The following is a 26,319-nucleotide window of genomic DNA, read 5'->3' as shown; positions in this document are numbered from 1 at the left end:
CAGCTGAGGTTAAAAAGATGGTGATGCTGATGTGGTCGATCGGGGTTTGTGCTTTTTAACTCCGGCACCACAGTACAAACCCCGGCAACTTCATAAGGCGGCGAAATGGACATTAGAATAAGCTCGATAAATTGGCTTGTCTGAAAAGATCTATATACATAACTTAGATTTCTCAATTGTAATACACAGCAAGTAACGCTCATTCGGTTGCATACGTAAATAAAAAGCCGAGGCTCGGTAGCAATGCATCTAATTACATCTCATCTCTCTCACTTCATGGTGCTGTCCACTAATTCCCGATATATCTTTTTCAAGTCTGCGATATCAGCATGAAGCTCTTCAACTTGTTCGCTCTTTTCGCCCAGCATCTCAAGAGTAGTCTGGTATCGCTGGTCTAGTTCCGCGAGCTGGTCATTGAGCTCTTGCAGACGAGAATCGGAGGTTTTCTTTTCCTCGAGTTCACGCATCAAGTCCACAACTTGTTGTCTAGCCTCATCACGCTGTGCAGTGACACGTACAAGTTCATCCTTGGAGCCAGCACGTTCGCTTTCAAGACGGCGAACCGTAGCACTCATGCGCTCCACTAGCTGTACAGACGGGCCTGCGCCCACGGTCGATTCGGAAATGATATCGTTTATGCCGCGCGATGGAGGCGCTTGGGTGCCTTCATACATGGATGGTGTGGCAGGTGTGGCAGACCCGAAGAACTCATCGGGCTCGAATGTGATTGCAGGAGTCTCCATAATTGTGGTTGTGTTGATTGGAGGTGGAGAGAGAGTCCCGTGGTTGATCGAAGCCGGATAGGAGTTCTGGCGAGGGGGTGTCCCTATATCGGGTGAGGCTGAGGGCATAGTGGAAGACCGGCGGCTGGGAGGACGATAATCTGAAAGACCAGATGGTATAGCATCGAGATTCAGGTTGCTCGACCGTCGTAGGGACTGAACAGGTGATACACCTCGAGGTTGTTGAAGACTGTTCACTTGTTCCCGCCATTTAACCCGCTCTTCCTCGAGCTTTTGCGCCCACGACGCATCCCACGCCTTCTTCTGCTCCGCGTGCTCTTTCTGAGCAGCGGCCTGGTCTTCGACTGCCTTGTCAATTTTCAATTGTATTTTCTGCAAATCCCCGGTCCGCTCCTCCAGTGTATTCTTCATTTCTAGCTCTCCCTCTCTGGCAGTTTCCGCGTCTTCTTCTAGTTTCTTGGTTTTGAGGTTCTATATCATGGTAAGTAAACTGGTCAATCCTGGAGGAAAGGGACGTATATTCTTACCAGCTCGCGAATCTTCTTCCGTAATTCCGCTTCCTTTCGGCCCAAATCATCACGTTCTTTCTCTACGTTCGCCAGTCGAGAAAGTAAAGAGCCCTCCAAAGTATGCCAGTTCTCGCTAGCTACAGAGTACTGAGTCTGCAGGGTTTCGATTTGTCGCAGAAGCTTGGCTTGGGTCTCTCCAGTCGCACCGGAGGAGGCTTCTTCGGCCCGTGTTCGAAGGCTTTCCATTTTGCTTTCCAGTACTGACTGTTCGCCCTTCAACTCCGTCTCAAGCATACGAGCACGTTCTCTCTCCTGGTTGGCCTTCTCTTTCAATTCGGCAATTTCCTTCTTCGCCTTCTCCTCACTAATATCGCGCTCGATCTTCAAAGTCGACAACTCCTCTTCAAGCTCATCTGTTTTCCGCTTCTCTTGATCTAGCGCGTCCGAATGAGCTTTAGTCTCAGCAGCTTCTGCTCGGGCTAAAGCTCGACTTAATTGTGCCTTCATTTCAGAGACTGTTTGGCTGAGCGCATTACGTTCGTTTGAGACAGCGTCGAAGTCTTTAGTAGTTTTGGTCTGCGTTGACAGAGAGTCATTTGCTCTCTTTTCTGCGGCCTCGGCTCGCTTTGCTCGAGCTTCCGAATTGGCCAAATCTCGTTCCATCTTCTCGTTATTTTTCTTCATGTCCGTCTGGGATTTACTGTTGTCGGCGAGCTGCTGACGAAGCCTTCTAATGGCCGTGCGGTGGTCCATCTCTGACTTGGACAACTTCTGTCCTTCCTCAAGAAGCAAAGCAATCTTTTCGTCCTTTTCCAGTAATTGTTTGTTGGCACTCCCTGGTGAGGCACTAGCGGCAGCATTCTTAGCAGATTCAGCTGCTTCCTTGGCGAGGTACTTCAGCTTAGACTGAAGTGCATCAATGCGTTCAATATACTCGTGTATCTCGTCTTGTCGCTGAGCCTCGGGGGATTTGTCGACATCAGAGTCGATTTCCCCGGAAATATTCACGTTGATATGTGCGCTGTCGATTGAGTTACGGGCTTCCAATTGCTCGCTATTTGGTGGCTCTTCTATTTTTGACGACTGCTCAGGTTCCTCGGTCGCGTTTTCAAGACTCGTAGGCTGTTCACCCATGTCGTTTGAAGCCCGCGGAAGTGATTCCGCAATGTTTATTTCTGTAGATATCCGATTCGATATATCGGAGTCATGGCTGTATCTTGGCGCATTTACTTCGGAGGTTATGGTGTCTTCGGCAATCGATGATGCGTGATTAGAGTCAACGTCTATGCTCTGTTGCATGTCGCTGCTTGGTCTCGGGCTAGCAGCTGGTGAAGAGCGGCTCGGTGAAGATTGTGATATCGAATTCCCTGCATTAGACTTGACCATGGCACGCGCTAGGCGCTCCTGGAGCCGGTCGTTTCTTCGCGCATTTGAGGCACTACGGGAGATGGCTATAAGCCGGGTTAGCAAAGTTTACGTCCAATTCTTATATGTGATATCCCTACAGCCAGCTGGAGACCTCGTAATAGGCGTGTTTTTGGTCTCATTATCTTGCGGTTTCGCGTTGGCATTCGCACCCCCGTTTTTCTGTCTTTCTTCTTCGTCCAGCAGAATATGATCCAATCGAGATTCGACACCTGCCACTGCCTGCTGAAAGAGAGACCCTACGCCCCATTTGGGCTTGGTAGGGTTTTGGGGATTTTGCGCCATGGTATCGGACGCGGAAGATAATGCGACTCGGACTATGGGGCTGTGGACGCTTTGTGTTCACTTTGCATGGGGTTCGGCGGGGGCTGCGCTTCGACAACGATCGGAATTCGAAAATGGGATGATAAGTACGCAGTGTATGTAGATGTCAATTCATCGTGGCCAGTACAAGGCAATGAAATTGACAGGCTCAAGGTTGAAAACGGAAAATCGAAGGTCGAATTTAAAGCTAAGGACGGGAAGTACAAGCCACCGACTACGTTGCCAAATCGGCGTCGCACAACGTGTAAGGATTATAAAGAAGGTTAATTCAATATCCTCGGCGAGATCGGCAGCCTTCAAGAAGAATAGCAAAAGAATATGGAGCAAAAGAAGGGAATGGAAAGAAGAGAGGGGAGAGGCTCACACGATGAAACGCAAGAATCTCCGATCCGTTGGGATGGACCAGTCGGTCTTGGCAGAAGCTTCCGTCATCCCCCCAAGCTTCTCCCTCCTACCTTAAACCTCCACCCCTCCTCCCCTATAAACCTACACGGCCTAGTCCCTCATCCTACTGGGGGCTTCTCATCACCATGTCGTTGGATCCGCCCACGTATCTCAGCTCCCTCCAAAACAATATCCGAGCTCGGCCAATTCCTTGGGAAGGTGCCGTCCGGGCGGGCAACATCACCGATGATCATTTGAAGAAGATCAAGGCCGTGGACAAGGTCCGCAAGGAGCAGCGCATTCAGACAATAGAAGCAGACCTTTCCGGCTATACAAGTCTGCTTGCTGGTGGTGCACAGGGCAAGAGTGTTTTAGAGTCGGCTTCCCGAAGGACAGATATTGTACAATATATCTTGGTGTTAGCCTCGGATCTGATTCACGGTATGTGGCTGATGTCGAGGAATGCAATGACACTTGTGATCTGATTACTGACAAACATGGGCTTTTCTTTTATAGACGTTCCCTCACTGGCCGATGCGCTCGTTTCCCACCCTGAACCGTATAAGCCATTCCTTCCATTCTTGCACCAATCCTCAAATGCCGAAGACCCTATTCCCCTCCTCACCTCCACCTTCCTTACGGCTCTTGTGTCCCACAGTCTTGTTCGCACATCCAAGCCTGCGCGTCGCGATGATGAAGCTCTTCCACAGCTATACCTTTACCTCTCGACCCTGACCAAAAACCACGACAGCGGGCTGCAAGACATTGGTGTACAGGGTTTCTCAGAGCTGCTTCGAACTCAGCGCTCTCGTGAGATCTTTTGGAATCATCGCAGAGAAACCCTGGATCCTTTAGTTGATACTCTTCGCACTGCCGCGGGAATCAAGGACAATGGGGCAGCGGGCAGCACACGCGGCACCGAGTCTGGTATTGCAGGAGGTATTGGTATTCAGCTCCTCTACCGAGTGCTTCTTGTAGTGTGGCAGCTCACCTTTGAGAGCGAACTTGTTGGTGAGGAATTACAAGAGTAAGTTCCTAAATGATCTGCAACTGTGGTCAATACCATGTCTCTAACATCATCTTACCTTTCTTTAGGAACTATGAGATAATTCAACTCTATACGCATCTACTATCTATCTCTCAGAAAGAGAAGACGACACGACTTCTCCTTGCAACTCTACTGAACCTCCTCTCCGACAACCGCACCACTCTCCTCCCCGTGGCAGTCTTTGTCGGCTTACCCGTTCAACTGACCAAGCTTTCCGGTCGCCACTTGACTGATGAAGACCTTCTCGAGGATCTCCAAACGCTGTCCGCCATGCTTGAAGAATACACCAAAACCCAGACCACCTTTGATGAATATTCCGCAGAAGTCCAATCCGGACATTTACGCTGGTCACCTCCACACAAGAACGTCACATTTTGGAAGGATAATGCCCGTCGGATTCTGGAGGAGAATAACGGTGCTCTTCCCAAGAAACTGGCTGAGATCTTGTCTAAGAGCTGGGAGAACGACAAGCAGGTTTTGGCTATTGCCTGTAATGACGTGGGACATTTGGTGAAAGCGGTTCCCGAGAAGCGTACACAAATGGAACGCGCTGGTCTGAAGACCCGAATCATGGAACTAATGGCCGATACAGATGAGTCTGTTCGATGGGAGAGCTTACGCGCTGTCGGTGAATGGTTGCGGTATACCTTTGACGGCTAGAAGCGGCATCAGCCCTATTTTTTTTTTCATTTGTTTCCTTTATTTTCTTTTTTTTAGGGATTTCAAGGTTTCCCCGTTGTTGGGTTGAACATATACACATATTTTCTCTGGCATGTACTGTGTATTATTGCCATAGCGCATCCGATTACTCTTATCGTCTCCGAGTCCACCTGTGCAATAGAATTCCAGTATCATATCGAATATTCTCATTGGCAAGTTCTACGCTGATACAGCCCGCTGATCGGTGGATCCCTCACGAGGGGAGATAGCGCTACCGGGACTCAATGTACTAACGCTTTGCACTTTGAGAAAAAAAAATTGTCCAAAACAAACGAGAAGACTTCTTCGACCAGATCCTAAAAATCCTCGTTAAACTCAAAAGGTCCAAAGTTTATCTGATCCCCAACTACTCATCAACCACTAAGGAGGTTCCCCGGAACCGCCCAAATTTGCCACGAGACTTTGGGGGAGGTCTACTCTTTCCCCGCAAAAATTCTGTCCACCGGAGAAAATCACACTCCACTTCAAAACACCCCTCCAGCACCCAATGTCGAGATCGTTTACAGGCTGTACAAGATGTAAATCGCGCCGCCAAAAATGTGATGAACAGAGACCCACATGCGGTCGGTGCTCGAGCGCTAGTGTTCAGTGCAAATATGCAATGCAGCTGCAGTGGGGAGGACGGGCATTTTCACGATCGCGATTTGGCGCCTGCGTAGACAAGGGAGGCATGCAAAGACTAGGTATGTTTTAGATGACAAGGAATTATCAGAGGCCCTTTCGCAGATCGAACGCGCGCTAACAGCCTGCAGAATATTCCCCAGGGGAATTCATCTACACTACCAAGTCCAAGTCCAACCTCTCGGAGTCAGGTTCAACAGATCTCGCCCTCACACAAGCCGTCGATCCCTTCTCTTCCCTATCGCCCGACCAGAAAGCGCTACTTCACCATTTCATTAATGATGCATCTCAGATCACAGCGTGCCATTCCGGGATGCAGCAGGATATCTGTCGGATGCTTGTCCCCATGGCTCTACAAACTCCCTCATTACTCTACGCCACTACAGCACTATCAGCTATACATTTCCAGGCTCTACATAATCAGTCTGAGAGTGTGAAAACAGCACCGGATATAGCGCGGTACATGGCTCTAAGCTTAGAACATTTCCGCAAGGAACTACAAGATCCATCGGTCAAGGGCTCTGAGGCGTTGGTGGCGACTGCGCGGACACTCTGTCTAGCCGAGATTCATTCTGGGGCTATCAATCCACATTCTTGGAGAGCGCATATAGAAGGCGCGCGGGCACTGATGAAAACCACAGATAGAGAAGAAAACTCGCCTGCGTCAGGGCATGGATTCCGTCGATACTTGGATCGTTGGTATTGGTCTATTGTATCATTGACCGCGTTAACGGGCAATGGCCCGCCAATCGGCGATAATATAGACTTTGTATCCTCAGGTCTAGCAAGTCAAAGAGAGTCACCAGATTACCTGGATGACTACTGGGGATTTACGGTGGATCTTGCCGCTGTGTTTCGACAGATTGGCGCTGCTGCCTGGCGCAATCATGAGGCAGAGGCGGCGCAGGGGTTCGTCGAGGGGGAGATTGGAAATAACGCTGAGGATGATGCTGCGTTACTAGAGATGTCTATACGACAGCTTATGGACCGCGGTGCGAATTCAAAGCCCTCGTTATATCCCGATGTTGCCGCAGGGTTAACAGAGGAAAGTGTCAACCAGCTTGCGCTCTGCAATGAAGCATTTCAACACAGTGCGCTTATACAGATCCATCGCCGACTTCGCAGAACACCAACTACGTCGTTTGAAGTGCAACATTCGGTCAAGCGTATATTGGATTGTACAGCGTCAATTGGCCCGTCATCTGGTCTCAGCCCGTGGGTAATGCTTACGACGCCGCTATTTATTGCTGGTTGTGAAGCGCGCGGTGAAGATCGCGACACGGTGCGAAGGTTACTCGCATCTTTACATGAAACCGTTCGAATTCCCAATGTGCTTCAGTCTTTGAAGTTTCTCGAGCAGTATTGGGCCAATCAACTTAGTGAAGATGAGAACTGGAACCATTTCCTTGGTAAGACTCCAGAAATACATACTTGTATTCAAATATTCCTAGTTGCATTACTAACAAGTTGATATAGACCGCATGAGATTTGATTTCATTCCTTACTAGGCTTAAGTAAAGCCTGTCGATATGTGTCATGTGCAACGAGCAATGCTTAAAGGGTGGGGGGACTGAGATTATATGTCTTGTTTTCTGTTTTTTCTATATATCGTGTTTCAAGCTGTAGCGTATGGTGTGATAGGCGCCTTGTGATATAGGATCAATGAATAAAAATTCAATATACACACGCATATATTCTAGCACCGGAGAACTCTAGCAACTTCCAAGCTTCTTGTATTAGGGGTCAATTTAATGCTTAAGGGGTTTAGATGGGGCGCGAATAGTAGTACCTATCTCCGACAGGGCTTGAATTCAAGTTATAAATAGACATGAGGTCCACTCAATATCAGGGCTTTCAACTATATGCATCTAGCCAACCGCCACAGACCTCAAAATAGATCGAAGGGCAAGGATCTCAACTATAGTAAAAAAAGCCGAATATTTGGAAATTAATCAAACAAGGGTCCAGAGCGATTTGAAAATATTTGATCTTTTATCTATATACGGAGGTACCACTGGATAACTAGTACTAGTCAAAGATAGTATCTCTAACAGTAAAAAGATCCACAGGTACCTACTAAGTAGTAGAATGGATAGAGGCCGGTCTAGGTTATGAGAAAGTACATTCCACAAAGATCTGAATCAGTTGTGGTTTTGTTAATGGTACATATGTATATTTGTAAATTATCTAAATTTATTTATCTCAAACCACGTACTTGCGTCATGTATAACTTGAAACTGATAAATGAGCCCCTACTTACCCGTGGACATTTGAGTCTAGATAATGATAGTGCTCGCGGCGCAAATATAGTATGTATAACCCATTATAGCAGACAGTGCAACATAGAATTATGCCTCGTACTTATGTGTGTCAACAGCCTGAGCTCTCTACCAAAGCCACGGGCAGCTACAGCATGTGCTCTGATTTGCAGAGCAACCACACCTGGGCACCCTAAAAGCCATTTAGATAGATCAATCGTATTTAACCCAGCGATTCAATAATCTCAGCTCTATAGCAGCCACATTATCAACGGTAGGACAAGGTGGAACCCCTAAAGCAGCCCTATCAATATCCTTGCAAGACCGAAGTGCCGTAGCCGCTATATCCGGGAAACTAGACCCATCCACGACGCTTACAGCTATTTATTTCTCAAACAGCTAACCGCCCAGGGTGAAGTATGTGTTACACACAGACATGATTTATTCAATCATGTTTAAATCAAGTCTTATTCATATTACTCATATTACTCCTATTTATTTGAAGAGCTAGCCAAGAAGACAAAGGTACCTGGCCGGCAGGCTAGTTAGCGCTGTCATCCTAAAGTGGATACCGCACGGATGGGCCCCATTGCGCGTTGGCGCAAAGCAAGAAAAAGAGAAAGAAAAAGTAAAAGTAAAGAAAAAGTGAAAGTAAAGAAAAAGTAAACATAAAGAAAAAGTAAACATAAAGAAAAAGTAAGAGTAAAAGACATCAGTCTCGCCACGCTAGGTCCAGACTTGGTCTGGATTGTGACGCGGACACCCCACCAGGAAGAACAGGAATGTTCTGCATGGTTGGTTTCAGGAGCTGCCGAGACATTTCGATTGTAGCGCCGTGACGGTGGACTCGGAGGCGGTGGACGATAGGACTGTACCCCATGTCTCAAAAATGGGTCAAAGGCTGGGCCAAGACTGCAGTTGGATTAGAATGGATCGGTTGGATGGTTAGCCGAAGTTTAGATGTGAAGAATCAGTGATTCAGTGATTTCAAGCAAGACACGGGGTGGTTAGTATGATCCCGATTTGGAAATGAGTGTACAATTTGGGTTACAATTTTCAGCTTTTCCAAGATGATGAGCTGACGATGAGCGCATCTTTGCAAGTTTGCAAGCTGGTGTGATGGAGTAAGTTGCCGTGTATGGAGAGAAAAGATAGCGCCATGGCGGAAGTATATTGGTGGAGGAGGTTTAAGGTGACATGCGCAGGAACAGGAACAGGGCCCAGGGGATGCACCTTGCCTGTTGAAGAAACAGTGGCGGGCCACGCGCTGGCCTGAGTGCCCGGGCGAGACGCCAGAGTAGAGGCCGGGGTGATGATTGGTGGTTTGCACACGGCACACGAACGCACTACTGTACTACAGTTAGAAAAACGAGAGGGAGAGCGCACGTTCTGAGTTGCGTAGGTGGGAAAGGTAGGCGAAGGGACTAGTAAATAGGTATCTGAGTCGGCATTTAGGATGGAAACATGGACCGAAAGGGGAACAGTTCAGCGAGAAAAAGGGGCGGAGAAGAGTTCAAGCTCACGATGGGGATCCACGATGGGGCGATAGGAACGGAGGTTTACGTACCCTCTTGAGAGGGTTTGCCATAGAGAAAAGTTCCCCTTAATCTAAAACGTGAATGAATATCGAGGAGAAGGAGAGAATTAAGTTCGCTACCCACAATTAATACTCATAAATAGTTATAGGTTGATGATCATATAGATGGGATTTATAAGTAGTAAGTGTAGCGAACCTTGGAACCTGAAGAAGATCATTTGAATGTATACGATGCTTACGGGGTACGTACTTCAGGATTCTTCCAAGGTAGAAGGTTCCAAGGTTCAAGTTTGCATAACTTGTCGTCTATACTCTCTACATAGAGCATTGGTAGGAACCTTGCATAGATGCGGAGAACGAACCTCCTTGGGAGCAGGGGAGTATCGGGCGGGTACTTGGAAGTACTTCTAGGTGTTAAGCAGGGTGGAGGGATACATCTAGGTACCAGGGGGAAACTTAAGATTTATCCCGCGTCCAACCCCTGAACAGCCAACGCCCCCTGTCACTAGCGCGGGTCCGGACCCAACCAGATTCAAGGGGAACTTGGAGTTCATTGACAGGCAAACTATTGAAGCCAGTTTCTATTTATATGATACAGTGGAGAGACTTTGGTCATGAACAGTTTCAGTCATGTGTCTTACCAACATATATACAGTATAATATAATAAAGTAGAATAGAATAAAATATTCATACAAAGACTACAGTATCTCATCTACAAGGTTGGACGCGCTGTCCAAGACTGTCCAAGACCATCACGTTCTTGTGTCGATCACGGCCAGAGCGTATTCCTTGGCGGCGCTAGTTGACACCAGTAGACTGATTGTAGCGGATTGGCCAATCACTTGCATGGCAGCACGACTCCATAGTGACTCCATAGTGGAACTAGACTTCTCTTCTCCTTTTTCCTTTTTCTTTTTCTCTTTTTTTCTCTTTTTATTATCATTTTATGCTTTACGGTTTATGATAATTTAGAATTTATTCGTTTGATTTTAATTATATTATTATTTTCATGATTTACCAAACCATCTCCCTTTTCCCTCCCTCCCCGATTATCACTTGCTCCTCTTTTTACCCCCTAAAGCATCCTTTCCTCTTTGGTCTGCCATTGGCGCGTGCCATTCCTCTACCCGTGCGACTCTCGGCATGATAGTCTGTCGATCGATGGCTCTTATTTAGATATACCCTGACCATGGCGTCCCTCCAGTCTGGCGGCGTTCCCGCTTCTGCTATCAATTCCCCGCCTTTAATTCTCAAGAGGAAGCCTCTACCAAACCATGCTATCGCTTTGAACTCTCCCCTGTCTAACCAGGACCATCACTCTGATCACTCCGACCACTTCGAGGAGCCCGACCACTCCTCTCCCATTCATACCCCTGCTAGTCCGACCTCCCTGTTCTCCTCCTACGAAGACGACCGCGACGACGACAACGCCGACAAAGAAGAAGACTCCTTTATACCGCCAAGGAATTCACTCAGGTATGCGTGGAGCCATATCCCCAATGGTGTCAAATGGCCGCACCCGTTTTCCCCTTTTTTCTTTCTCCTCTTTGCGTACTTTTTTCCCTTCCTTCTGGCTTCTTTTTTTTCTTTTGGAACGCATGGTTGGCCCAATCACCGCGGAACAAAGAAAATCACTGGTCCACCAAAGAAAAGAACAGGCCTGGTCCAAACCATTGATCGAAGGATTCATGGTGACATGGCCTCTATATGCTGCGACGTCTACCCAAAGTCTGGAAAACTTATCACTTACCTTCGTCCCACTTCCCCAGATATTCCCGTGGACCACACCCAGCGAATCCACTCCGGATCGATACCGCTGCCTCTGCCTCATTTCTGAGGTCTGTCGCTGAGGACGACGACGACTCCGAAGAAGGCGCCGACTACTTTGACGACGACTACGCCCACCAGTTCACGAATGGAACCCCATCTTCCCTCCATAGTCGTCTAGTGAGCGAGCCTTTTATACCCGTCCTGACCTCGCCTCCTCCAACCCAACGACGTGCCTCGAGTATGGCCTTGCACCCACCCATCAATCGGCCACCTCTCCATATTGATATAAACGATCGATCGATGTCCATGCCCATGGGTCCAGATCCCAGACAACCAAAGACCCCCGGTAACAAAATAAGCTCCTTCTTCGGTTGGAAAGGAAACACTGCAAGTTCCCCTGGTGGTGAATCTTCTAGCACTGAGATCTCCGATGGTGGCCGGTCCCCCATGCCATCACCAATGCCTCCTCTGGCCAATGTCCCCATAAAACCACCCTCTCCTTATGATACTAAATCCTCCATGAGCTACGGACTCCCGGCTAGAACACCCTCGGTAAGCGGGATGAGTGCTCAGGAGGTGATGTATGCGTCCAAGTTTGCGGATCTAGAAAATGAATTACGAGAAATCAGCTCCGAATTAGCCGGCTCTATCCGCCGCGAGATGGAGCTCGAAGACTTAATTGAGCGCTTTCAAACAGAGGGACCTGAGTCCAATCGGCGTACGAGTGATTACTTCTCTGATTCTGGTACTAGCTCTGTTCGGATCCCTTCTGATGCGGGCCGAATGGAGGATGATATCGGGAAGATTCGTCGGGCTGCAGAGCAAGAACGTGCACAGTTGAAAGTACAATTATCACAAAAGCTCCAAGAAGAACGACTCAAGCGAACTACGTCAGAGTCTCACGTACAGATCTTGGAAAACCAGGTCCAACAAGTAAGGCCTCTCTCGGATCCATACCATCCTCATATTCAATCTAGCTGACCTTTTTGGAACTTTAGCTTCGCCGTGAAAGAGTGGATTTGTCCGATCTCTCATCCAAGACCCGAGAATTAGAAACCACCATTGAAGATACTCGCCGGAAACTGCTTGAAGAGCGACAATCGAAGGATAACTTTGAAGATTTATTAACAGCCATGCGAGTTGAATTGGAGCAACTACGAAATGAACGTGATCTTCTTCGAGAAGGCAAGGCGTCAGCTTCAGACAATAACTCTGACAACCAGCGGTTGTTGGAGGAGATCGAAGCGCTCAAGGTCGAAAATGCATCCCTCGCACAGTTACAAGGTGGGCGCTTTGCCTCTATTGCTGAGGAAGAAGGCGCGGCCAGCAAGCGTAACTCTGCCTTTGGCCTTTCAAGGTCGAATTCCCTCGCTCGTAAGCCTAGCGGTTTAGCGCGGTCAGGTTCATTATCACGATCAAACTCTGTGAATGTCAACAAGGATCGTGAGAGTGGAGGTGAAGGATCACTGGTTGACAAGGTCAAGGATATTGAGGCCCAGCGTGATGCTCTTCACCGCACATTAAGAAGCCTCTTGGATCGCCATGCCCAGCAAGCACGGGAGTTTGAGAAACGCGCCCGTATCATGGATGCCGAACTTCAACACGCCCAACAGACTGTCTCTCCCCGCAAGCCCGGCTATGAGAAAGACGTGCAAAGCTTGCGCGATGAAATAAACCACCTCCGTATGCGTGCCGAAGATGCCCTGGATGGAAAGTGGCAGTGCGAGAAGAACCTGGCGGGTCTCAAGATGGATCTTGACCGTGCTGAGCAGGAGACCAGCTCTCTCCGGGTTCTGCTCCAGCAACACGACTTAGCTGCTTCCGAAGGCTCTGAAGATGGCCAAGAAAGCTTCGCCGAGGTTATGGCGAACTCTTCTTCACTGGAAGTTGTATATGAGCAACTGCAAGCCGATCGACAGCATGCTGAGAGTAGCGTTGCGCCATCAACCGAATTGACCGATTCAATCTACAGGTCTGACCAACTGGCCTATAATGTCCAGCAGCAAGTTCAAGTCAACAACTCATTGCGCGGTCGCCTAGCATCAGCTATTGACAAGGGTGAGCGCGATCAGCACCTTTCTGTTGAGCGCATCAATTATCTGCAAAATCAAATGAAGGAGTACGAGGATTCCCTCATTATTGCGCAGCAGTACACCGAAGAAGAGATGGGCAAGCACGAGGAAGAGATTCGCCAACTCAAAGACAGCCACAATGCTCAACTGATGAGAATGAAGAATGGCGCTCGCACTGCGGCAGCCCTCTCCCCACGCCCCCAAAACACACCATTCAGCACTCGTTCACCACAGTTGGACAAGACCACCAGCGGCGATGGAATGCCACTCGTCGAAGTCGTGCAAATTGACAGGTTTGAGAAGCGAGTGAAGGACCTCGAAAAGAACCTTCGCGACGCCGACATGGAGATGGAAGAAGTGATCGGAAGAATGAATCGCGCACAGGTTGATGTGGCCCAACTACAATCTGACAGGTATGTTTTGATTTTTTTTTCTCCCGAGCCCTATCTATATGACTGGTCGTGTTTCGGAAAATGCGGAGACTAACCCGCTCGCTTCCAGGGACGAGGCATTGCGCCAAACACGCCAACTACAAGTTGACATTCAGGCCGAGCGCGAAACGCTCCGAGCTCTGATGGGCTAAGTTTAGTTTGATGTAAAATCACTTGCGATCCTTGTTTAATTTCTTCACATTTCTATTGTTATATACCACCACATTGGCGTCGACATCAGCATCAGGACTTATTCGGCTCGATATTGGGAGTTCGATTGGTCTTTCGGAGTTTAGATTTGGAGTTCATATTTCCCTCTCTTTGGAGCTATTTATTGTGGAATACTTTGGTTTTTGTTTCGTGTGGCGTCGCCTGGATTGGGCTTTTCACCTGGAACTCTTGTCAATACGAGTATCTGTTCTTAAATGGTCACACTTGTATATAGCTATTGACCATACCGACCTCCGTTGGTTACTTATGAATAATCAATTTGTACAGTATTCGACTCTGTCAAGAGTCATTATCACTCATATACGATTTATTACAAGCATATTTGATATTTCTTTCTTCAACTTAGTCCTGGGGCATTATCAACGACACCGGAACTGGGTGATGAATACTCCAGCCAATGTATCCTGGATCCTAGATCAGGTGTCAATATCTCTAGTGGATACCATTATTTAGATCGGGCCTGAACATTAAAAATGCCTATCCAGCTATGGAATGTGTCCATAGTTCCCCGTGCTTGTGTTCTACAAGCAGTGCTGATAAGGAACGCCGATAAGGAAACAACATTCCATGTTTGCTTGGTTTGCACCATGTTATCGCCGTTGCTGTGCGACTGCCACCTTTACTACATCTCGTACATTAGCAGTCAATAAAACTTTCACTTTCCTGTTATATTCATCTTCGAATAACAGAGCATTTTATATTCAAGTTTTGCTTAAAACTCCCCCTTCCTGCGCAGCTCACGACACGGTCAATCAAATCTCCACATTCAAAACAAAGCCGCATCAGAAATCGCAGTTCAAAGAGTTGCCCGCGCAGAAGAAAACCGCAAAGCAAAACACTTAGCACAAGAGATAATCATATCTTTCTCTTTCCTATTGCGCAAAACCTTAAACACTATACCTTACACACCCCGATCAAAGCTATGGATCTCCTTCCAGGTACGTCTTACCTTGCACTTTTCCAAATCCATGAATTCCCCCCAGCCAAACCACAAACCTACAAACAACATCTCAACTTGCCTCAACAAGAGACTTGGAAAGAAAAATAGAACCAAAAAAATAGAAGCATATACTAATTGAAATATCCAGAAAACATCCAAGCCCTCCTCCAACACCCCGCAATCTCCTACATCCGCACCTCAACCCAAGACCAACTATCAACACACCTATCCCACCTACGCTCAACCTACGTCCAACCATACATTATCGGTCCCCTCTCCACATTTCTAACCTCAACAAGCACCGCAGCAATGCCAGACCTCATCTCCGTCTTCATGTTACTAGTTATCCTCTTCATTTCCCTTAAAATCCTCGACTATGCGCGCCGCGTAGTAATGTTTTGGGTAACGCTGGCATTCCGATTTGTCTTCTGGGGCTCTCTACTTGGACTAGGATTTTACGTGTACAAGGTTGGCGTGGAAAATGCAGGACGGGATCTTGGTTGGGTGTGGGGTGTTGTGATGGGGTTTGTGGAGGATTTTCAGGCTAGAAGTGCTGCGAATGCGGGTGGTGCTGGCAGTGGTCCAGGTTGGGGGCGGGATGCAGGTGCAGGATCTAGATCTGGGTCGACGAGGGGAAGTCGTGGGGCTTATTGGTAAATTGGATAAGATGCATGCATGGATGATTCTAGCACTTAAGGTCGGTCATTTGGGTGTTGGGTGTTGTGGTGTCAGCTTTTAGAAGGGAAAGGAACGGAAAAGAAGGGAATTATGGATTCTATTGATTCTACTGTACTACTGTCCTGCGCAGTAACTCATTTGTGGGGCTGAGATGAATATATTGCTTTTGTTGAGTTATTGGCTGGGGAAGGTTAGGCTTATGCTTTATTGATTCTGGGTTTCTTGTTTCTTGTTTCTGGGACTTGGTATTGATTGGATCGGGACAGATCGGAAATGTCATAATTCATGAAATTGGTTTATTGTTCTTTAGCGTATTAGGGTATTTGGTCATAACATGCTTTCTTTTTTGTGTTTTCTCCTCATCATTTGCGGAGAGATTCGGACAGTCGTCGTACTGTATGTGGTGCTGGTGGGGCATGTGGCCTTCTCCACGAGCCCCGCGCGCGGAACTGCGTTTGTAAATCAAGTTCCAGTGAATCAAATGCCGTTCCAGTTTCTACCGTCGTAGAAAAAAAACCATTGTGATACATATCATCGCCGCAGAGATTCGCAGCGGGTGCAAGTGATCTTTGACATGATAGCCAGAGCTGGTAGGAAGTAACCTTGTGTCGCACGGCGTTTGTAGATACGCCGCACCGACGTGCAACAGAGCGAAAGGTGCCAGGAAATAACGAGAAAGTCAAAGAGCCGATAATCTATTCATCCTCGTAGTTCACTTCTTGCTCGTCTTTGGGCTCTCTTGGCTCCTGGGCTTCATGGTATTGAATAGCATCATCGATGTGACTCAAGACACCGGAAACACTGTCTTCATCTTGAACATCCAATTGTAAGAATGAAACCATGCTAAAGTCATCAATCAAGTGTGCGACAGCACGATTGAGCTGAGCAAATGACCCACCGCTCAACAAGGCATCCTTGTCCATAGGATTCGAAGTAATGGCGGTATCCTCCTCCTCATTCGATAACAATTGAACATCCACATTGGTGAATCTTCGAAGCTCCCGGCGACTAACCATATCGCGAACCTGATCCATCTTGCTAAGAATATTGACATGAGGAATCTCCAACATCAACATAGCAGACATGGCAGAAAGTGTACCAGCGAAGAATTTGGCCTTGTCCACCACGAATGTGCTCTCAAGCAGATATGCCGCGCAGAGGTTGACATTCAAGGGGCCTTGTCGGGAGAGGAATTGGACTAATGTCGGTAGGAGAGGGATGTGTGTATAGAGCTCGATTTGGCCTGGCATGTCGAAGATAATAAGGTATTCCTCGCTCAACGGGTCGAGCGCTTCGGATAGGAACTCTAGATTCTGGAGAAGGAACTCAAAGCAATAGATTAGACCTCCGTTCGGGCCGAGTTGAAGCTCCTCCATCACATCTTCCAGGGTAATGAGGTCTCGAATATCGAGATCCGGTTCGTAGGTGAAGGATTCGGCGGCAGGGTCTAGATTGACATAAAAACAACTCCGGCGAGTATTTTGGAGATGCTGGATTATGGCGTTGCTGAAGGTGGTTTTCCCGGCACCCGCGGGGCCCATCACCAAGACTCCGAACTTGGACATGGCGTATAATTGTATCCGTTTCTTTCTTTTCTTTTTTTCGATCCAGGTATTCTTCACCTTTGACGATGATCCAAGTTTCTTAGACCGGGCTCGAGCAGCTTATCGGTAACCGAGAATTTTCGAATGCCGCATGAGTGGACCCAGGCGGTGAACACATGAGTATTTTGATTGGTGGTCGTGACAGATATTTCCACCGGGCAAAATGACAGCGTGTCCGGGGCGGTGAAAGCGGGGGACACGGGTAAGGTACCTCACACATGTGCATAGTTAACTAGCAGTAACTAGCAGTAACTAAAGTACAGATGGCGTTATCCGGTGAATCGAGAGTTTTGATTGTTCACTTGGTTCCGGGTCCCATTTTTTCTTTGCCCCGCTCTTCCTTACCCATAAACCACCCCTCTCCTTCTCCTCGTTTTCTCTTCGCTTTTTTTTTTTCTTTCTTTCCCTCATCCACTTCTCTTCATAATTCTCTACCTTTTCTCTCTTTAATTAACCCCATCTTCATAATTCACAATGGGTTCCGTTGCTCAGAAGCCCGGTACTTTCCTCTTCACCTCCGAGTCCGTCGGAGAGGGTCACCCTGATAAGATTGCGTGAGTTTTATTTTTTTCTTCCTTTACCCCTGCTCATTGCATATATATCGAGCTCCCTCTGAAATACTTCGAACCAATTCTTCAATAATATATAGAGGGCTTCATTTCTAACAATTGTTTATTTTTCAGTGACCAGGTTTCCGATGCCGTTCTCGATGCCTGCTTGGCTGAGGACCCCCTCTCCAAGGTCGCTTGTGAGACTGCTACCAAGACTGGTGGGTTTCCGACTGTCAGATTCATCCTAAAATAGTTCATGATCCTAACATTCAATCTTCCAGGTATGATCATGGTCTTCGGTGAGATCACCACCAAGGCTCAACTCGACTACCAGAAGGTTATCCGTAACGCTATCAAGGATATCGGTTACGATGCCTCTGAGAAGGGTTTCGACTACAAGACTTGCAACGTCTTGGTTGCCATTGAGCAACAGTCTCCCGATATTGCTCAGGGTCTTCACTACGATGAGGCTCTTGAGAAGCTCGGTGCCGGTGACCAGGGTATCATGTTTGGTTATGCTACCGATGAGACCCCTGAGCTTCTGCCCCTTACCATCCTGCTCGCTCACAAGCTGAACGCTGCCATGACCGCTGCCCGTAACAACGGTTCCATCCCCTGGTTGCTCCCCGATACCAAGACCCAGGTCACCATTGAATACGCTCACGACAACGGTGCCGTCAAGCCCCTGCGTGTTGACACCGTCGTTATCTCTGCCCAGCACACTGATGATCTCTCCACCGAGGAGATCCGTGCCGCTCTCAAGGAGAAGATCGTCAAGCAGGTTATCCCCGCCGAGCTTCTGGATGACCGCACTGTCTACCACTTGCAGCCCTCTGGCCGTTTCGTCATCGGTGGTCCCCAGGGTGACGCCGGTCTGACTGGCCGTAAGATCATTGTCGACACCTACGGTGGTTGGGGTGCCCACGGTGGTGGTGCTTTCTCCGGAAAGGACTACTCCAAGGTCGACCGTTCCGCTGCCTACGTTGCCCGCTGGATCGCCAAGTCTCTGGTTCACTCCAAGCTGGCTCGCCGTGCCCTCGTTCAGCTCTCATACGCCATCGGTGTCGCTGAGCCCCTCTCTATCTTCGTTGAGAGCTACGGTACTTCCTCTAAGACCTCCGACGAGCTGGTTGAGATCATCCGCAACAACTTCGATCTCCGCCCCGGTGTCATTGTCCGTGACCTGGATCTGGCCAAGCCCATCTATATCCAGACTGCCAAGAACGGTCACTTCACCAACCAGAGCTTCTCCTGGGAGCAGCCCAAGACTCTGAAGTACTAAACACAATCTTCGTTTAGTCTACTTGCAGATGTTTTGACGAATTTGATGAGATTTGCTTTGTTTTCAACAACTCAAAGCACGTGCATAGAACCTGACACAAAAACGACAAAACTCATTTTCCAAAAAGATTGATCCTTATTTCTTTCCAAGGACCAATCAAATTTCTTTTTTCTCTTGTTTAATTACCTTGCATGCTTCCCCTGCAACTTACGGCGAAGACAAAATTCAACATGATACCACTTTCATCGGCTGGGACGGGATGTTTTCTGGCGTTTCTCGGGAGCGAAGTCTTCAACAACCATATATCACCTTCATCTTATTACCCTTATTTCAAACCTCTGGTTGAAGATTCGGGTCAATAAGAGTTGGCGTCTCTTACACCTTGACGCCCTTAGAAAGGGCGCAAGGCCGCTAATCTAAACATTAGCACTAGAATAATGATCAAACCATTTCAACGATACCAATTATTTCCATTTTATTGTCTTGTAAACATAGAAAACAAATTAAATTTATCTTTTAGTTCGTCTTTGAGCGATGTATACTTAATGTCCTGTCGATTATCTAGACTTGTCGGGAACAACCTTGGTGCCTTGATCTCGACGCGTGACGCCAAAACCCTGCCAAGCAATTACAATCGCGAACAATCTACCCACTTAAACCCACCAGACTCATACACCATTGCATCAGCGACTCTGGATTTGACTTATTTGCATGTCCTTTTTTGAATTGCATACCTTCACATAATGATCGCGATTTTCTAAACACGATTATGGCCTCGCGCGTGATCCCAACCGTCCTAGACCCCCTCAATGCATCCGCGCTCAACAAGCTCCCCCAGACGGCTCCCCCCTCCAAAAAGCGCAAGTTTGGATACGACACTGCTGCTGGACAGCTACCTACGAATTCAATAGTGATCAGAGTATGTACCCATCCATAACGATTCTTATTTCGCCCCGTAGAGTTCCAGAAACCCAGAGACATACCTAGTCAACTAGTTCTTTGATCTAATCTATACCATCATTCTAGGCTCGTGCCGCCTCACTTTCAGATGAACCACTCGTCCTTAATCCCATTACCACAATACCACGCTCCAAACTACCGTTATCCTGGCTCGAAGACGCGTCATGGGCTCATTCCGACGCGCAACCGGGCGGTTTGTTCGTCGCCGATATACCTACACTCGAACATGACCTTTCTACCTGTCTAGAGCCTACTGTCTTCACTGTACGGCTCCTCTCCGATGGATCACTATATGTTATTGAGCGGGTGAAGCGGGGTATCTATTCATTGACCCGGCTGGCACGGTGGGTGCACGAGGGCGATATTATGGTTGCAGTAAAAGGATGGCAAGGATCTTCAAGAATGAATGTGGAAAGCGACGAGACGGCGTTTCCTCCACCGGATGCTTTGAATTGGTGGCAGACGGCACAGATTGAGGAACCACAGTCTGACCTAGGCCTTGGAGATGACTTCGCCGGGTTGCAGGTTGCAGTTGTGTTTGAGGAGGCCGAGGAGGCCGTGCCGGATGTGGGGAGTGTTGCACCTTCTTTTGTCGATGTACTTGAATACCGGGGTCCATCTGTTCCGCCTGCCTCGAAAGAAGGCAATACCGATGTGGAAGTTCCATATAGATTGTCGGAGTCTCAGGGCGTCAGTACTCTAGACGGTATGGATCTTGATATTGGTGTAGATGCCAACTGTGTGGATGCGAAGCAGTCACCTGAGGAACTACTGGATGGCATGCGAGATCATTATCTACAGGCTCTTTACATCTCGAAGGTAAGAATATTGTTTAATTGGACGATGAAGTGGTATCTAATGATATAATTAGACATCTTTGGCGTACTTTGCCAAGGGGCCGTTGACTCGTTGCCGTACTGCTTTCCAATCAGCCGACTGTGGAAAACCAGAGTCACCAGCTGGTTTGGTTGAGTTCTATCGCGAGGCTATCTTGGCAGCCAAGAAGATGGATCTCAAATACCGCGAAGCACTCCCAGCCATTGTTCGAGATGCCTTACTCGCTTTGTCTGACGGAGAAGGTGGAACTGGTACTAAGAAACGTAAAAGCAAAAAGAAGAAGCTTGGTAGGAATGGTTTATATCCTGAGGAGGATAGCTTCATTCACAAATGGTGGAAAGATCGAGCAATGGTGGAGCCTACTGGACAGGAGAGTTCCCGGGAGGCTGAGAGTAAGAAACACATATCTGACCTTCGACTACGTGAGACACAACTACAAATCCTGTTGATTCTTGAAGTGATTGCGTTGGAATCGACAGGCACCGATGGGAGCAAGGACACGGAAAACAGCCAGAAAGTCGGAGACGACAAGGAACCGACAACCAAGCAGAAGGCCAAAAAAGCACAAGACATGAATGTGCTGCTTGAACTGCATCTGGATCGACTATGTATCTGGCACGCTGTCAGCCACGAGGAGACATCAGCAGCCGAGACAGCAAAGACATCGTCCTTTCGCGAGGGTCACATGTCCGGGAAGAAGGTCGAGAGTGATGCTGTTCGCGACTTCTGTACCGAAGTCATCATTCCGTTCTATGCTGCACGCCTGCCAGACAAGTGCAAGCTAATCACTCGCAAATTCGGGGTGTCTGGTGGTATCTCACCAACAAGCAAGAAATCCAACAAAAGAGATCGCCCTGAGCCAGGAGCTGAAGTCAAACGTCAACCACCACCACCACAAAAGTCTCGACGATCATTGCATCGTGTGCTGACCGATGAAAAAGCGGCTGCGGCGTCTCTAAATCGACACCCATCTTTGCATCGGTCTAATACTGCACCGACTAAACATGAAATTACGCGTGACTCTATGGAACCTCTTCTTCCCACGGTACTATCTGGGAACGTGCGAGGCGGAATCCAAGTCAAACGCGTTGAAAATCGTGAAGTTGATCTCCATGCAGTTGCACGACAACATGAGAGTAAATTGCGTAAGGTCCAAATGCTGGTTGATCAGAAGAAAGAACTCGACGCTGCGATTCTTGCTTTGCGGAAACCTAACCGAGAGTTGGTTGCCAAGGACATCGCAGAAGACGCTACCAAACGAGTTTCCACTGGGGGAGGTAGCTCACGGAAGCCAAAGAATCCCGTTCGCAATCCTCATGGACAAGGTGTCCAAGTCATGGCAACTCCACGCGGTAATCGTAAGAGGGACACAGTTGTTGGACTCCCTCCGCTACCACGGAGTCTCAAGCCGTCAAAGTCATTTGCCGGAGAAATGGATGACCATTCGCTGGCTGAATCCCCAGTCATGATTCCTTCCTCAGGCCGACGGGCCATATCGTTTTCTGGGCCTGATTCAGATCCATTCAAATCTCGTCACATTGCAAGTCAAAGCGAGAGCAGGCGGCGACAACCCCCCTCGACAGAGCTTGGAGCGATTCACGAAACACCCACTCGGCCTCCTACGAACAGACTTTTGTTTGATCTGGGTCCCAAAGATGACAGTACTGGTCTGGGACCAACTTCATCTTCCAGTAAAGGAGGTCTATTCCGAGTCCCTTTGCTCCCCGAGTCCCGCAACACAACAACGAAGTCATTAAGTCAACCCATGGCGCCCTCAACCCCCGTCTCTTCTCGGCGTAAGGACGCCGTCACATCTACCCCCGATGCAAACCCCTTTGGCAAGACTGCTTCTTCAATGATCATGGAAACACCACCAAAAGTTCATGGCATGCAACCTGCACCTGATACTCACACCATCCCTGCGTCTCCCGCTTTGCCGACCATGGTAACTAGTCAACCTCGTGCACAATCCCCACCGGTTATGATCAGCACACCTGTAAAATCTTCTATTGTCCCGGTGACTCCAGAAAAGTCGCAATCGAAGTCGATTTATGAACATCTAGGCTGGGACGATGACGAAGACATTGACATGCTTTAGTCATCGATTGGATTTGTTCTGGATCATTGCATTTTTTGGCGTTTTTGTTTTATCTTCCTCTTGAATTTAGGTAGAGACATAGCGCCCTCGAGCGTTCAAAGCGAAGTCATTAGTATTGTCATTTTATATCACAGGTTCAAGGTTTGGCATCATTGTTATCAGGGTTCTCATTCATTACTGCATCTCAATTCAACAGCCCCATGGTATTATTGGTGGAATGCATTTTTAGCGACAGTTCAATTCAAGTCTAAGAAACAAATGTAACTTTCTGCATATCCCTTCTCTCGAGCTTCGTCTATTGCCATGCTAAAGACATACTAGCTATTAGTTAGCTCACATGGACATTTCCCATTCAACTGAACAACATATATCATAGTGGCCTCAAGCAACACAATTTAAAGTTTCTGTTTAGTACTACTTTCAAGAGACTCGGTGATTCGTCTGACATATGATTATGAGCACCGCCAGTCTTCTGCTCACGACCGATATACCAAGACTGGGTTATATTGGGGATAAGATGGATTTTTTTTGAATGTCAAGAACCGCTTAGTCGTTTGTATCAAATTTGAGTAATCGTTCAGACAGGATGTCTTCAAGTGACCAGTTCTATACACAGTGCTATCCAAGGAGGCTTGAAGATGAGTGTTGCTAACCCTGCTCGCATAACCAACCTCGAAATAAACGCCAGAAATTATCTACTCGACGAGCAGAAATGGACAAGAGAAAACACTGAAAGTTGAGAGGAACAATATGCCTCTTTTAGCCCCCACCATGGATTTAGTCCCGCCACTCTCACGTCCTGTGTGTCTAATGCCGACCCACCATAACCGTCGATCTTTGCCCTGCAGATTGGGCCGAGGGTTCATCCACCGAGGGGAACACGGAGCAATTTTGTGTCTCACTCGTAAGTTCGATACAGTAGACCTGCAAAGTATAAATCTGCTTATTTCCCGTTGTTGCCATCTCACGACCAAGCATCCTCCCAACACTCTACGGCTACCATTGGGATCACCAGGGCTTTTATCAAGTGACACTCTTTCTCCAATGTCAATCTGGCTAATCTTGAGCGATCCATCCAATAAACATAAGACCCCTGGAAATTGAAGTCCCCGTGCCATAAAGTTCAGGGTATAGCCAATTTATCATATCGACGAGGAAGGTGCAACCGCTTAGCATAAATCCTCATCGCCATCACTCTTATCTCGCAAAATTTCTCACCTCAGATCATTCTTGCTCGCGCCAACATGTCGTTCCAAGTTCCTCAAAACAAGTGTTCCTTGGACGTGAAAGATCTAGGCCGACTCGACGGCTGGCATTATGCAGATGGAGTGCAGCAGTACTGCGGTATTCCATACGCAGATCTCCAAAAACGCTGGACCCGATCTGTATTGAAGACATCCTGGCCGAACGAATATCACGACGGCACGCAGTTGGGGTAAGCAGTCTATATAACCGAATATCTCTATGATGAAGTGAAAGCTAAAAATGAGTTTTTATAAGGAATAATTGTCCCCGGCCACGAGTCTCTGACAGTGATTCAAACCCAACCAACCCTTTCATTCCAGTTCCAGCAAATCCAACTTTCACACGCCAGCCCGTTAGTGATGAGCAGACCGCTTTGGTCCTGAATGTCTCGACAGCGCATAGTCTGGACAAGCAAAATCAAAAGCTGCCCGTTGTTGTTTTTGTCCATGGCGGGTCGCTTTTATTTGGCAGCTCAAACTATGGCATTTACGATACTCTGAATCTGGCATCACACAGCAAATCTGTTGGACTTCCCCTTGTGATTGTCAGCATGAACTACAGACTGGGTCTGGGTGGATTTCTTGCCTGCTCAAAGATCGGAGAAGAACTCAAACAAGACGGGTTTACCGGTAATGGAAACTTTGGCTTCACAGATCAAGTGGTCGCTACGGAATGGGTGCAGAAGTACATTGCGAATTTCGGCGGAGATCCTGACAACGTAACTGTTGTGGGTCAGTCAGCTGGAGGTGTATCGATTGGACATCATCTGGCTTCGAATCATCCGATGAAGTTCCATCGTGCCGTGTGCATGTCCGGCCTTGGGCTGTCACTGCGCGCGATCACGTTAGAAGGACATGAGAAACTGTTCGATGATTCGTGTCGCTATTTCAAAATCGACCCATATGCACCTGATGCCTTAGATCAACTACGTAAGGTTGACCAGCAAGTACTTGCGGACGCAGACCCTCATATTCAAGGCGTGCCAGCTGGTACAGGAAATCCATGTCTTGATGGATGGTTTTACGCACATGACCCTCAACAATTGACCGAAGCACCAGCGTGGCTGAAATCTTTCATGGTAGGTGATGTACATGATGAAGGTGTCATTTTCATCATGAATCTTATGAAAGACTCGTATGGCTCTGTTCGAAACACGATCATGAAGCAAGTGGGAGACGAGAAGTTTGTAGATGCTGTATTCCAAGAATACGAAATCACTTCAGACCTGCCACATAAAGAGCTCATAGAGAGGGTTTGCTTTATGGCTGCAGATTGCGTGTTCAAAAAAGAGAACTACGAGACTGCGATTGTGAACAAGCGTCTCCGGGACGAGGGTGCACTATTCAAATATCATTTCGACCAGCGCTCCCGCATACACAATGCCTTATTCGGACGAGCATACCATGGAATTGACATTCTTTACCTGTTCAGAAATTTTGACACCGCGTTCAATGCCGAAGAACGAGTTCTAGCAGGTGATCTTCAAACTGCCTGGATTCGCTTTGCATATGGCGAAGAACCATGGCAAAAAGACACTGATGCCAGTTTGTGGAAGGTGTGGGGACCGGATTCAAAACAAAAGGTTGAGACAGAAGCGCAAGATGATGCCGTGCGCCATTACGATCGATTCAAGCGACTGGAAACACTTGGTGCTGGTGGACTGTGGGCGAAGTACTTCAAAGGATTAGATTCCTTGATCATGAAGCGGGATAATGAAGGGAAATTTTAGGAAAGGAGTGAGTTACTCAGATGCTATCATCAGATCAACTAAGAGCAAACCTTTACCTTTCCTTTGAAAAAGATAAGAAGAAATCCAATACATCTTATATTATGAACCATTTATCGTGATCGCAGCTGATGGCCGATTAATTGAGATCTCACAAGGTCCTGTCCGTACAAAGTCACCGAATATTTGGTGCATTTCTTGAAGTTATAGTATCCACAGTATGGAAATTATATTTGAAACAGCTCTCAAACATAGCCAAAGCGAGAAAAAGTACCTTCGATCCATAATTAAGTTGTATTGATATGTGTCTCAATTTTGAGATCC

At 47.7% G+C, this 26,319-nt stretch overlaps 9 protein-coding genes across 9 annotated transcripts; 7 read left to right on the top strand and 2 right to left on the bottom strand.

Moving 5' to 3' along the window:
* Positions 1-269: 269 nt before the first annotated feature.
* N7478_005164 (M protein repeat protein) lies at positions 270-2,962 on the bottom strand (the record flags this gene model as incomplete). Its single annotated transcript, XM_056921378.1, has 3 exons — positions 270-1,214; positions 1,271-2,703; positions 2,758-2,962. 3 exons carry the CDS (start codon positions 2,960-2,962, stop codon positions 270-272), a joined length of 2,583 nt encoding a protein of 860 aa, XP_056779415.1.
* A 569-nt stretch (positions 2,963-3,531) lies between these two features.
* N7478_005163 (H(+)-transporting V1 sector ATPase subunit H) lies at positions 3,532-5,093 on the top strand (the record flags this gene model as incomplete). The annotated part of the gene is made up of 3 exons (XM_056921377.1): positions 3,532-3,826; positions 3,902-4,412; positions 4,481-5,093. The coding sequence occupies 3 exons, from the start codon at positions 3,532-3,534 to the stop codon at positions 5,091-5,093; spliced, it is 1,419 nt and encodes a 472-aa protein (XP_056779414.1).
* A 661-nt stretch (positions 5,094-5,754) lies between these two features.
* Positions 5,755-7,282, top strand: N7478_005162 (fungal specific transcription factor domain-containing protein; the record flags this gene model as incomplete). Its single annotated transcript, XM_056921376.1, has 3 exons — positions 5,755-5,836; positions 5,906-7,183; positions 7,251-7,282. 3 exons carry the CDS (start codon positions 5,755-5,757, stop codon positions 7,280-7,282), a joined length of 1,392 nt encoding a protein of 463 aa, XP_056779413.1.
* Positions 7,283-10,759: 3,477 nt separating this feature from the next.
* On the top strand, positions 10,760-13,995 carry N7478_005161 (uncharacterized protein; the record flags this gene model as incomplete). Its single annotated transcript, XM_056921375.1, has 4 exons — positions 10,760-11,046; positions 11,340-12,273; positions 12,339-13,825; positions 13,914-13,995. 4 exons carry the CDS (start codon positions 10,760-10,762, stop codon positions 13,993-13,995), a joined length of 2,790 nt encoding a protein of 929 aa, XP_056779412.1.
* Positions 13,996-14,996: 1,001 nt separating this feature from the next.
* Positions 14,997-15,671, top strand: N7478_005160 (Apq12 family protein; the record flags this gene model as incomplete). The annotated part of the gene is made up of 2 exons (XM_056921374.1): positions 14,997-15,012; positions 15,163-15,671. The coding sequence occupies 2 exons, from the start codon at positions 14,997-14,999 to the stop codon at positions 15,669-15,671; spliced, it is 525 nt and encodes a 174-aa protein (XP_056779411.1).
* Positions 15,672-16,387: 716 nt separating this feature from the next.
* Positions 16,388-17,257, bottom strand: N7478_005159 (putative signal sequence-binding GTPase GPN3; the record flags this gene model as incomplete). Its single annotated transcript, XM_056921373.1, has 1 exon — positions 16,388-17,257. One exon carries the CDS (start codon positions 17,255-17,257, stop codon positions 16,388-16,390), a length of 870 nt encoding a protein of 289 aa, XP_056779410.1.
* Positions 17,258-17,770: 513 nt separating this feature from the next.
* N7478_005158 (S-adenosylmethionine synthetase) lies at positions 17,771-19,129 on the top strand (the record flags this gene model as incomplete). Its single annotated transcript, XM_056921372.1, has 3 exons — positions 17,771-17,850; positions 17,980-18,065; positions 18,129-19,129. 3 exons carry the CDS (start codon positions 17,771-17,773, stop codon positions 19,127-19,129), a joined length of 1,167 nt encoding a protein of 388 aa, XP_056779409.1.
* A 769-nt stretch (positions 19,130-19,898) lies between these two features.
* N7478_005157 (uncharacterized protein) lies at positions 19,899-23,024 on the top strand (the record flags this gene model as incomplete). The annotated part of the gene is made up of 3 exons (XM_056921371.1): positions 19,899-20,048; positions 20,156-20,908; positions 20,961-23,024. 3 exons carry the CDS (start codon positions 19,899-19,901, stop codon positions 23,022-23,024), a joined length of 2,967 nt encoding a protein of 988 aa, XP_056779408.1.
* Positions 23,025-24,268: 1,244 nt separating this feature from the next.
* On the top strand, positions 24,269-25,998 carry N7478_005156 (acetylcholinesterase; the record flags this gene model as incomplete). Its single annotated transcript, XM_056921370.1, has 2 exons — positions 24,269-24,459; positions 24,525-25,998. The coding sequence occupies 2 exons, from the start codon at positions 24,269-24,271 to the stop codon at positions 25,996-25,998; spliced, it is 1,665 nt and encodes a 554-aa protein (XP_056779407.1).
* Between the last annotated feature and the right edge of the window lie 321 nt (positions 25,999-26,319).

Source organism: Penicillium angulare (genome assembly GCF_028827245.1).
Source record: "Penicillium angulare strain IBT 27051 chromosome Unknown utg000004l_segment0_segment0, whole genome shotgun sequence".
NCBI lineage: Eukaryota > Fungi > Ascomycota > Eurotiomycetes > Eurotiales > Aspergillaceae > Penicillium > Penicillium angulare.
Note: the sequence above shows the minus strand (reverse complement) of the source record. Positions and strands in the feature narration are given on the sequence as shown.